We start from the raw sequence: 12,209 nt of genomic DNA on the forward strand, positions 1-12,209 counted from the left end.
ACAGCTCCCCTATGAGGAAAGACTAAAGAGGTTAGGACTTTTCAGCTTGGAGAAGACGGCTGAGGAGGGATATGATAGAGGTGTTTAAAATCATGAGAGGTCTAGAACGGGTAGATGTGAATCGGTTATTTACTCTTTCGGATAGTAGAAAGTCTAGGGGGCACTCCATGAAGTTAGCATGGGGCACATTTAAAACTAATCGGAGAAAGTTCTTTTTTACTCAACGCACAATTAAACTCTGGAATTTGTTGCCAGAGGATGTGGTTAGTGCAGTTAGTATAGCTGTGTTTAAAAAAGGATTGGATAAGTTCTTGGAGGAGAAGTCCATTACCTGCTATTAATTAAGTTGACTTAGATAATAACCACCCCTATTACTAGCAACGGTAACATGGAATAGACTTAGTTTTTGGGTACTTGCCAGGTTCTTATGGCCTGGATTGGCCACTGTTGGAAACAGGATGCTGGGCTTGATGGACCCTTGGTCTGACCCAGTATGGCATGTTCTTATGTTCTTAACTTCATTCGACAACTTATTAGGAAAAACGACTTTAAAAAAAAGCTATCAAACCTACCTCCTGATTCTTAGACATAAACCACACCCATTTCCCAATGTAGAGTAACTACCGGTATTTAATCTTCTATTTCAAATTATTATGTTTTATCATTATGTTTTAATTGTTTTACTGACTGTGAATGTTTTATCTGTAAACCCCTTAGATCTGCTACAGCTGGTATAGAAAAAACTTTTAAATAAATAAAGTGACTCTCCCCAGGGTCACACACAGAGAGTCAGTGACAGAGCAGGGGATTATGGCTGAGACACCGGGAGATAAAGTGACTCCCCCAGGGTCACACACAGAGAGTCAGTGACAGAGCCGGGGATTAGAGCTGAGGCACAGGGAGATAAAGTGACTCCCCCCAGGGTCAGACAGAGAGAGTCAGTGACAGAGCTGGAGATTGGAGCTGAGGCACAGGGAGATAAAGTGACTCCCCCAGGGTCCCACACAGAAAGTCAGTGACAGAGCCGGGGATTAGAGCTGAGGCACAGGGAGATAAAGTGACTCCCCCAGGGTCCCACACAGAGAGTCAGTGACAGAGCCGGGGATTAGAGCTGAGGCACAGGGAGATAAAGTGACTCCCCCAGGGTCACACACAGAGAGTCAGTGACAGAGCCGGGGATTAGAGCTGAGGCACAGGGATATAAAGTGACTCCCCCAGGGTCACACATAGAGAGTCAGTGACAGAGCTGGGGATTAGAGCTGAGGCACAGGAAGATAAAGTGACTCCCCCCAGGGTCACACACAGAGAGTCAGTGACAGAGCCGGGGATTAGAGCTGAGGCACAGGGAGATAAAGTGACTCTCTCCAGGGTCACACACAGAGAGTCAGTGACAGAGCCGGGGATCAGAGCTGAGGCACAGGAAGATAAAGTGACTCCCCCCAGGGTCACACACAGAGAGTCAGTGACAGAGCAGGGGTTTACAGCTGAAACACAGGGATTGCTTTTCTTGCCAGGGCTGTCTCCTGCCCTTATCATTTCAAGTCTTAAATTGGCTTCGCCACCATCTAATGAACTTAGGGCTGGTGGTGGGATCTTATGTGGGAAGTAGCCAAGTTGACTCATGTCAGCTTACCCACTGTGACATCACCTCTGAGGCAGGACAGCACCCTCACCCCACTCAATTATCTTAAGACCTGGCCTTGGCCTTTGGGAACAAGTCAAGGCAGGAGGACATTTTTATTTGACCTGAATGTCGTACACTCACGGACCTGGCCCTTGCAGAGAGGACTCGAGGGACTATCTTGGAAGGGGTGCGGGCCATGAGCCATCTCACCTTCCTGAGGTTGCTCCTCTTCTGCACCCCAGCCCTGTGCAAGAATGAATGCCACTACTGTGAAATCACCTCCACCGACTGCTCCTCTGCCCAGGTGTCGTGCAAGCCGGACGAGCGCTGCTATACGGGCACGGGGTCATCTTGGGACATGGCTCTCCTCACAGCCAAGGGCTGCATAGAGAAGAAGAATTGCGGGAAAGAGGAGGAGATCACCTACATGGGTTCCCAATATGTGATGTATTACAAATGCTGTGAGGGCAGTCTGTGCAACGGGGCGAGGCCGGCCCGTTGGAGAGGCGGCAGCAGCACGGTGCTGGGGGCTGGCATGGTGCTGGCCCTGGTGGCTGCCCGCCTGTGAGCACCACTGTGAAAAAAGAGAGGACTTCGACGAACCAGCAGAAAGCAAATAAAAATTTTTTTTTTTTTTTTTTTAAACTTGAAAAAAAAGCAAGCGAGGAGGTGTTGCTGGGGGTTTCTTATCTGTTCTTCCTCTGGTCTTGTGCAGCAGGCAACGTGCAGGGCATAACGAAGAGACTCCCTCTGCGTAGCAGTTTGAGCCATTCTGGGTTTTAGGGACCAGCAAGTTGTGATTTTTATTTATTTAACTGAGCCCCAAAATATAAAGAAATACAGGTGGGGGGGGGGGGGGGGGGGGAGGAGAAAGCAGGGGCAAAAACCAGAGATACAGGAATTGCTGAGGGGAGAGAGAGAAATCCCCCCAGGGTCAGACACAAGAGAGTCAGTGTCAGAGCTGGGGATTAGAGCTGAGGCACAGGGAGATAAAGTGACTCCCCCCAGGGTCCCACACAGAGAGTCAGTGACAGAGCCGGGGATTAGAGCTGAGGCACAGGGAGATAAAGTGACTCCCCCCAGGGTCCCACACAGAGAGTCAGTGACAGAGCCGGGGATTAGAGCTGAGGCACAGGGAGATAAAGTGACTCCCCCAGGGTCACACAGAGAGTCAGTGTCAGAGCTGGGGATTAGAGCTGAGGCACAGGGAGATAAAGTGACTCCCCCCAGGGTCCCACACAGAGAGTCAGTGACAGAGCTGGGGATTAGAGCTGAGGCACAGGGAGATAAAGTGACTCCCCCCAGGGTCACACACAGAGAGTCAGTGACAGAGCAGGGGATTAGAGCTGTGGCACAGGGAGATAAAGTGACTCCCCCAGGGTCACACAGACTCAGTGACAGAGCCGGGGATTAGAGCTGAGGCACAGGGAGATAAAGTGACTCCCCCCAGGGTCACACACACAGAGTCAGGGACAGAGCTGGGGATTAGAGCTGAGGCACAGGGAGATAAAGTGACTCCCCCAGGGTCCCACACAGAGAGTCAGTGTCAGAGCTGGGGATTAGAGCTGAGGCACAGGGAGATAAAGTGACTCCCCCCAGGGTCCCACACAGAGAGTCAGTGACAGAGCCGGGGATTAGAGCTGAGGCACAGGGAGATAAAGTGACTCCTCCCAGGGTAACACACAGAGAGTCAGTGACAGAGCAGGGGATTAGAGCTGAGGCACTGGGAGATAATGTGATTTTCCTAGGGTCACAGAGAATCAGTGACAGAGCCGGGGATTAGAGCTGAGGTACAGGGAGATAAAGTATTCTCTGTTCCAACATTCAAAATATTGGCATTAACGGAAAAGGTCTTCAGTGGTTCAAGTCCTTTTTTATCCCATAGACCAGTGGTCCCCAACCCTGTCCTGGGGACGCCCCCAGCCAGTTGGGTTTTCAGGACACCCGCAATGAATATGCAGGAGAGAAAATTTGCATGCACTGCCTCCATAACATGCAAATTTTCTCTCATGCATATTCATTGCGGATATCCTGAAAACCCGACTGGCTGGGGGGGCCCCAGGACAGGGTTGGGGACCACTGCAAGTCAGTATTGGCCCCTGTCATTCAAACTGGTTCTACACTGAATCGGGAGTGCCTCAAGGCTCAGCCCTATCTGCCTTCTTATTTAATATATACTTATTACCTCTGTGTCATCAAATATGCAGATGATACAAAATTGTTCAGAGTAGTTAAATCACAAGCAGATTGTGATAAATTGCAGGAAGACCTTGTGAGACTGGAAAATTGGGCATCGAAATGGCAGATGAAATTTAATGTGGATAAGTGCAAGGTGATGCATATAGGGAAAAATAACCCATGCTGTAGTTACACACAGGCCGATACAATAAGGACGCGGAAAGAAAGAGTGCGGGTAGTGCTGGGCGCACCCTCGTTTGCCGCACGCACAGTCCGGATCAACATACCGCTCGATACAGTATTTAAATGGCACGCAAATGCAAGCCGCGTCCAAAGCGCGTCCATGAAGCGCAATCCATTTCACTGTATAGAGCGCTATACAGCGCCTATACAGTATCCTGGGTGCGCTGGTACCTGTCATTTCAAATGACAGGTACCAGGAAGTTGGATACAGGAGAAGGGCTGGAGCAGTTTGTTTTGTTGTCCTGTGCAAATGATTGCTTCACTGCCCTGACCCCCTCACCCCCCGGGACAAGACCTTTAGAGGAGCCAGGATTGGGCAAACTTTCCCCCAGCCCCCGCTCACCTGCCCTGGCTGCGTCCATGGGTGCCGGTTCTCCCGTGCGGGGCGCGCTGACAGCTCCGGAGCAGCCCCAGTCCTCTCTCCCCGCCTCCCGGGGGCAGCCGGCGGCGAGAGCAGCTTCAGCAGCCCGGGGCCGGATCGGGCGCTCCCCATGCGAGGCGGCTTCCAGCAGCCCTTGCCGGGGAAGGTGCATGAGCGCACGCCATGACCTGAGCGTCCGAGGTCACGGCGTGCGCTCACGCACCTTCCCCGGCGAGGGCTGCTGGAAGCTGCCTCGCATGGGGAGCGCCAGATCCGCCCCGGGCTGCTGAAGCCTCACAGGAAAGTTTGCCCGTGAAATTTCGTCTCTCTCTGCTGGGGCTTGCCTGACGCTCCACACTAACGCAGGGGTAAGGGTAGGCGGTAAATTAGCAGGTTAAAAAGGCGATAATCGGGGCGCACGTTACTGGATCGGAGGGAATAGCTAATCCGATCGTTTACATATCATATACATGCCGCGGGCGGAAAGGGTTGCCCATTGATTTCAAGAAGCGGTAAGGATGGGTTAAAAGGGATAGTGAATCGCAGGTTTGACTTACGCGGCCAAATTGTGGGTACAAAGCGGGTTAGAAGCAGGGTAACCGCGGCCGCGCTTTACTGTATCGGCCTGACAATGTTGGGTTCCATATTAGGTGCTAGGCGTCATAGTGGATAACACATTGAAATCGTCGGTTCAGTGTGCTGCGGCAGTCAAAAAAGCAAACAGAATGTTGGGAATTATTAGAAAAGGAATGGTGAATAAAACGGAAAATGTCATAATGCCTCTATATCGCTCCATGGTGAGACCGCACCTTGAATACTGTGTACAATTCTGGTCGCCGCATCTCAAAAAAGATATAATTGCACTGGAGAAGGTACAGAGAAGGGCAACCAAAATGATAAAGGGGATGGAACAACTCCCCTATGAGGAAAGACTAAAGAGATTAGAACTTTTCAGCTTGGAGAAGAGACGACTGAGGGGGGATATGATAGAGGTGTTTAAAATCATGAGAGGTCTAGAACGGGTAGATGTGAACCGGTTATTTACTCTTTAGGATAATAGAAGGACTAGGGGGCACTCGATGAAGTTAGCAAGTAGCACATTTAAAACTAATCGGAGAAAGTTCTTTTTTACTCAACGCACAATTAAACTCTGGAATTTGTTGCCAGAAGATGTGGTTAGTGCAGTTAGTATAGCTGTGTATAAAAAAGGATTGGATAAGTTCTTGGAGGAGAAGTCCATTACCTGCTATTAATTAAGTTGACTTAGAAAATAGCCACTGCTATTACTAGCAACGGTAACATGGAATAGACTTAGTTTTGGGGTACTTGCCAGGTTCTTATGGCCTGGATTGGCCACAGTTGGGCTTGATGGACCCTTGGTCTGACCCAGTATGGCATGTTCTTATGTTCTGGAATTTGTTGCTAGAGGATGTGGTTAGTGCAGTTAGTGTAGCTGGGTTTAAAAAAGGATTGGATAAGTTACTGGAGAAGTCCATTACCTGCTATTAATTGTTGACTTACAGGCCGATACAGTAAAAATCACGGGAGAGCGGGCGTGTGCCTGCTCTCCCGGCGCATGCACAGGCCACTCTCCTGTGCGCGAGATTCAGAAAAAAAATTATTCAAATTAGGGCCCGCGGTAAAAAGAGGCGCTAGGGACACTAGCGCGTCCCTAGCGCCTCTTTTTGGACAGGAGCAGCGGCTGTCAGCGGGTTTGACAGCCGACGCTCAATTTTGCTGGCGTCTGTTCTCAAACCCGCTGACAGCCACGGGTTCGGAAACCGGACGCCGGCAAAATTGAGCGTCCGGTTTTCAAGCCGCGGGCTGATTTTAAATTTTATTTTTTTTTTAATTTTTGATTATTTTTAACTTTTGGGACCTCCGACTTAATATCGCCATGATATTAAGTCGGAGGGTGTACAGAAAAGCAGTTTTTTCTGCTTTTCTGTACACTTTCCCGGTGCCGAGAGAAATTAACGCCTACCTTTGGGTAGGCGCTAATTTCTGAAAGTAAAATGTGCGGCTTGGCTGCACATTTTACTTTCTGTATCGCATGGGAATAACTAATAGGGCCATCAACAGGCATTTGCATGATGCGGGCGCTATTAGTTTCCAGGGGGGGGGGGTTGGACGCTAGTTTTCGACGCGCTATTACCCCTTACTGAATAAGGGGTAAAGCTAGCTCGTCGAAAACGCGCGTCCAAATGCGGGTTGTACTGTATCTGCCTGTTAGAAAATAGCCACTGCTATTACTAGCAACAGTAACATGGGATAGACTTAGTTTTTGGGTACTTGCCAGGTTCTTATGGCCTGGATTGGCCACTGTTGGACACAGGATGCTGGGCTTGATGGACCCTTGGTCTGACCCAGCATGGCATGTTCTTATGTTCGTATCTTTTATTTGGTCTCAACATACATTTTAAAATATACGCCGACAACATTCAATTTATCCTGCCATACAATACATCTTGGAGCCATATTTTATCTTTAGTCACTCTTTGCCTAAAAACAACCATCTCACACTTAACGCTGCAAAAACCGAAATAATCTACTTATCAACTATTCCAGATTGAATCTGTGCTCCCCCATCGGAATTTATTTCGAGAACTCCATTCCTATATGCGGACAAGCTCGCAACGTAGGTGTCATTCTAGACTCTACATTAACCATGACAAACAATATTTCATCTGTTTCCAAAACCTTTCTACAAAATGTGTTTATTACAAAAATTAATACCGCTTCTTTTCCCGCACAATTCCTGTTCTGTACTTCAAGCTTTAATATTAACCAGCTTAGATCACCCTAAGTCACTTCACTTAGGCCTCCCAGATTATACCTTAGTTAATTCAAAATTGTGTGGCTCAACTCATCACCAATACAGCCCTTAAAGAACATATTACTCCAATTCTGAAACAATTACACTGGCTCCCAATCCAGCAGCGCACACAGTGCAAAAGTTTGACCATTATTCACAACTTAATACATAGTGCATCTATTTGGTTATGCTCATCCTTGCGCCTCTATCAAGCTCCATGTCCCCTACGCTCAATTGATAACAATTACCTTCAACTGCCAAATATCAAAACTGCCAGGCTAGACTTGACACGATGTGGAACTCGCTACCCAACTTCTGGTCGCCACATCTCAAAAAAGATATAATTGCGATGAAGAAGGTACAGAGAAGGGCAACCAAAATGATAAGGGGAATGGAACAGCTCCCCTATGAGGAAAGACTAAAGAGGTTAGGACTTTTCAGCTTGGAGAAGACGGCTGAGGAGGGATATGATAGAGGTGTTTAAAATCATGAGAGGTCTAGAACGGGTAGATGTGAATCGGTTATTTACTCTTTCGGATAGTAGAAAGTCTAGGGGGCACTCCATGAAGTTAGCATGGGGCACATTTAAAACTAATCGGAGAAAGTTCTTTTTTACTCAACGCACAATTAAACTCTGGAATTTGTTGCCAGAGGATGTGGTTAGTGCAGTTAGTATAGCTGTGTTTAAAAAGGATTGGATAAGTTCTTGGAGGAGAAGTCCATTACCTGCTATTAATTAAGTTGACTTAGATAATAACCACCCCTATTACTAGCAACGGTAACATGGAATAGACTTAGTTTTTGGGTACTTGCCAGGTTCTTATGGCCTGGATTGGCCACTGTTGGAAACAGGATGCTGGGCTTGATGGACCCTTGGTCTGACCCAGTATGGCATGTTCTTATGTTCTTAACTTCATTCGACAACTTATTAGGAAAAAACGACTTTAAAAAAAAAAGCTATCAAAACCTACCTCCTGATTCTTAGACATAAACCACACCCATTTCCCAATGTAGAGTAACTACCGGTATTTAATCTTCTATTTCAAATTATTATGTTTTATCATTATGTTTTAATTGTTTTACTGACTGTGAATGTTTTATCTGTAAACCCCTTAGATCTGCTACAGCTGGTATAGAAAAAACTTTTAAATAAATAAAGTGACTCTCCCCAGGGTCACACACAGAGAGTCAGTGACAGAGCAGGGGATTATGGCTGAGACACCGGGAGATAAAGTGACTCCCCCAGGGTCACACACAGAGAGTCAGTGACAGAGCCGGGGATTAGAGCTGAGGCACAGGGAGATAAAGTGACTCCCCCCAGGGTCAGACAGAGAGAGTCAGTGACAGAGCTGGAGATTGGAGCTGAGGCACAGGGAGATAAAGTGACTCCCCCAGGGTCCCACACAGAAAGTCAGTGACAGAGCCGGGGATTAGAGCTGAGGCACAGGGAGATAAAGTGACTCCCCCAGGGTCCCACACAGAAAGTCAGTGACAGAGCCGGGGATTAGATCTGAGGCACAGGGAGATAAAGTGACTCCCCCAGGGTCACACACAGAGAGTCAGTGACAGAGCCGGGGATTAGAGCTGAGGCACAGGGATATAAAGTGACTCCCCCAGGGTCACACATAGAGAGTCAGTGACAGAGCTGGGGATTAGAGCTGAGGCACAGGAAGATAAAGTGACTCCCCCCAGGGTCACACACAGAGAGTCAGTGACAGAGCCGGGGATTAGAGCTGAGGCACAGGGAGATAAAGTGACTCTCTCCAGGGTCACACACAGAGAGTCAGTGACAGAGCCGGGGATCAGAGCTGAGGCACAGGGAGATAAAGTGACTCCCGCCAGGGTCACACACAGAGAGTCAGTGACAGAGCCGGGGATTAGAGCTGAGGCACAGGAAGATAAAGTGACTCCCCCCAGGGTCACACACAGAGAGTCAGTGACAGAGCTGGGGTTTACAGCTGAAACACAGGGATTGCTTTTCTTGCCAGGGCTGTCTCCTGCCCTTATCATTTCAAGTCTTAAATTGGCTTCGCCACCATCTAATGAACTTAGGGCTGGTGGTGGGATCTCATGTGGGAAGTAGCCAAGTTGACTCATGTCAGCTTACCCACTGTGACATCACCTCTGAGGCAGGACAGCACCCTCACCCCACTCAATTATCTTAAGACCTGGCCTTGGCCTTTGGGAACAAGTCAAGGCAGGAGGACATTTTTATTTGACCTGAATGTCGTACACTCACGGACCTGGCCCTTGCAGAGAGGACTCGAGGGACTATCTTGGAAGGGGTGCGGGCCATGAGCCATCTCACCTTCCTGAGGTTGCTCCTCTTCTGCACCCCAGCCCTGTGCAAGAATGAATGCCACTACTGTGAAATCACCTCCACCGACTGCTCCTCTGCCCAGGTGTCGTGCAAGCCGGACGAGCGCTGCTATACGGGCACGGGGTCATCTTGGGACATGGCTCTCCTCACAGCCAAGGGCTGCATAGAGAAGAAGAAATGCGGGAAAGAGGAGGAGATCACCTACATGGGTTCCCAATATATGATGTATTACAAATGCTGTGAGGGCAGTCTGTGCAACGGGGCGAGGCCGGCCCGTTGGAGAGGCGGCAGCAGCACGGTGCTGGGGGCTGGCATGGTGCTGGCCCTGGTGGCTGCCCGCCTGTGAGCACCACTGTGAAAAAAAGAGAGGACTTCGACGAACCAGCAGAAAGCAAATAAAATTTTTTTTTTTTTTTTTTTAAACTTGAAAAAAAGCAAGCGAGGAGGTGTTGCTGGGGGTTTCTTATCTGTTCTTCCTCTGGTCTTGTGCAGCAGGCAACCTGCAGGGCATAATGAAGAGACTCCCTCTGCGTAGCAGTTTGAGCCATTCTGGGTTTTAGGGACCAGCAAGTTGTGATTTTTATTTATTTAACTGAGCCCCAAAATATAAAGAAATACAGGTAGGGGGGGGGGGGGGGGGGGAGAAAGCAGGGGCAAAAACCAGAGATACAGGAATTGCTGAGGGGAGAGAGAGAAATCCCCCCAGGGTCAGACACAAGAGAGTCAGTGTCAGAGCTGGGGATTAGAGCTGAGGCACAGGGAGATAAAGTGACTCCCCCCAGGGTCCCACACAGAGAGTCAGTGACAGAGCCGGGGATTAGAGCTGAGGCACAGGGAGATAAAGTGACTCCCCCAGGGTCACACAGAGAGTCAGTGTCAGAGCTGGGGATTAGAGCTGAGGCACAGGGAGATAAAGTGACTCCCCCCAGGGTCCCACACAGAGAGTCAGTGACAGAGCTGGGGATTAGAGCTGAGGCACAGGGAGATAAAGTGACTCCCCCCAGGGTCCCACACAGAGAGTCAGTGTCAGAGCTGGGGATTAGAGCTGAGGCACAGGGAGATAAAGTGACTCCCCCCAGGGTCCCACACAGAGAGTCAGTGACAGAGCCGGGGATTAGAGCTTAGGCACAGGGAGATAAAGTGACTCCTCCCAGGGTAACACACAGAGAGTCAGTGACAGAGCAGGGGATTAGAGCTGAGGCACAGGGAGATAAAGTGACTCCCCCCAGGGTCCCACACAGAGAGTCAGTGACAGAGCCGGGGATTAGAGCTGAGGCACAGGGAGATAAAGTGACTCCTCCCAGGGTAACACACAGAGAGTCAGTGACAGAGCAGGGGATTAGAGCTGAGGCACAGGGAGATAAAGTGACTCCCCCAGGGTCACACACAGAGAGTCAGTGACAGAGCCGGGGATTAGAGCTGAGGCACAGGAAGATAAAGTGACTCCCCCCAGGGTCACACACAGAGAGTCAGTGACAGAGCTGGGGTTTACAGCTGAAACACAGGGATTGCTTTTCTTGCCAGGGCTGTCTCCTGCCCTTATCATTTCAAGTCTTAAATTGGCTTCGCCACCATCTAATGAACTTAGGGCTGGTGGTGGGATCTCATGTGGGAAGTAGCCAAGTTGACTCATGTCAGCTTACCCACTGTGACATCACCTCTGAGGCAGGACAGCACCCTCACCCCACTCAATTATCTTAAGACCTGGCCTTGGCCTTTGGGAACAAGTCAAGGCAGGAGGACATTTTTATTTGACCTGAATGTCGTACACTCACGGACCTGGCCCTTGCAGAGAGGACTCGAGGGACTATCTTGGAAGGGGTGCGGGCCATGAGCCATCTCACCTTCCTGAGGTTGCTCCTCTTCTGCACCCCAGCCCTGTGCAAGAATGAATGCCACTACTGTGAAATCACCTCCACCGACTGCTCCTCTGCCCAGGTGTCGTGCAAGCCGGACGAGCGCTGCTATACGGGCACGGGGTCATCTTTGGACATGGCTCTCCTCACAGCCAAGGGCTGCATAGAGAAGAAGAAATGCGGGAAAGAGGAGGAGATCACCTACATGGCTTCCCAATATGTGATGTATTACAAATGCTGTGAGGGCAGTCTGTGCAACGGGGCGAGGCCGGCCCGTTGGAGAGGCGGCAGCAGCACGGTGCTGGGGGCTGGCATGGTGCTGGCCCTGGTGGCTGCCCGCCTGTGAGCACCACTGTGAAAAAAAGAGAGGACTTCGACGAACCAGCAGAAAGCAAATAAAATTTTTTTTTTTTTTTTTTTTAAACTTGAAAAAAAGCAAGCGAGGAGGTGTTGCTGGGGGTTTCTTATCTGTTCTTCCTCTGGTCTTGTGCAGCAGGCAACGTGCAGGGCATAACGAAGAGACTCCCTCTGCGTAGCAGTTTGAGCCATTCTGGGTTTTAGGGACCAGCAAGTTGTGATTTTTATTTATTTAACTGAGCCCCAAAATATAAAGAAATACAGGTAGGGGGGGGGGGGGGGGGAGGAGAAAGCAGGGGCAAAAACCAGAGATACAGGAATTGCTGAGGGGAGAGAGAGAAATCCCCCCAGGGTCAGACACAAGAGAGTCAGTGTCAGAGCTGGGGATTAGAGCTGAGGCACAGGGAGATAAAGTGACTCCCCCCAGGGTCCCACACAGAGAGTCAGTGACAGAG

General features: G+C 49.6%; 3 protein-coding genes across 3 annotated transcripts; all 3 read left to right on the plus strand.

Annotated features, from left to right (window-relative positions):
• The first annotated feature begins 1,820 nt into the window (after window positions 1–1,820).
• On the plus strand, window positions 1,821–2,192 carry LOC115080289 (sperm acrosome membrane-associated protein 4-like). The gene has a single exon (XM_029584440.1). It carries the CDS (start codon window positions 1,821–1,823, stop codon window positions 2,190–2,192), a length of 372 nt encoding a protein of 123 aa, XP_029440300.1.
• Window positions 2,193–9,515: 7,323 nt separating this feature from the next.
• Window positions 9,516–9,887, plus strand: LOC115080290 (sperm acrosome membrane-associated protein 4-like). Its single transcript, XM_029584441.1, has one exon. The coding sequence runs from the start codon at window positions 9,516–9,518 to the stop codon at window positions 9,885–9,887; it is 372 nt and encodes a 123-aa protein (XP_029440301.1).
• A 1,484-nt stretch (window positions 9,888–11,371) lies between these two features.
• Window positions 11,372–11,743, plus strand: LOC115080291 (sperm acrosome membrane-associated protein 4-like). Its single transcript, XM_029584442.1, has one exon. The coding sequence runs from the start codon at window positions 11,372–11,374 to the stop codon at window positions 11,741–11,743; it is 372 nt and encodes a 123-aa protein (XP_029440302.1).
• Window positions 11,744–12,209: the final 466 nt, after the last annotated feature.

Source organism: Rhinatrema bivittatum, chromosome 19 (assembly GCF_901001135.1).
Source record: "Rhinatrema bivittatum chromosome 19, aRhiBiv1.1, whole genome shotgun sequence".
NCBI classification, from domain to species: domain Eukaryota; kingdom Metazoa; phylum Chordata; class Amphibia; order Gymnophiona; family Rhinatrematidae; genus Rhinatrema; species Rhinatrema bivittatum.

Bases quoted from the DNA above. Each gene is read 5' to 3' on its own strand.
- LOC115080289 (XM_029584440.1), top strand. From the start codon at position 1,821: ATGAGCCATCTCACCTTCCTGAGGTTGCTCCTCTTCTGCACCCCAGCC.
- LOC115080290 (XM_029584441.1), top strand. From the start codon at position 9,516: ATGAGCCATCTCACCTTCCTGAGGTTGCTCCTCTTCTGCACCCCAGCC.
- LOC115080291 (XM_029584442.1), top strand. From the start codon at position 11,372: ATGAGCCATCTCACCTTCCTGAGGTTGCTCCTCTTCTGCACCCCAGCC.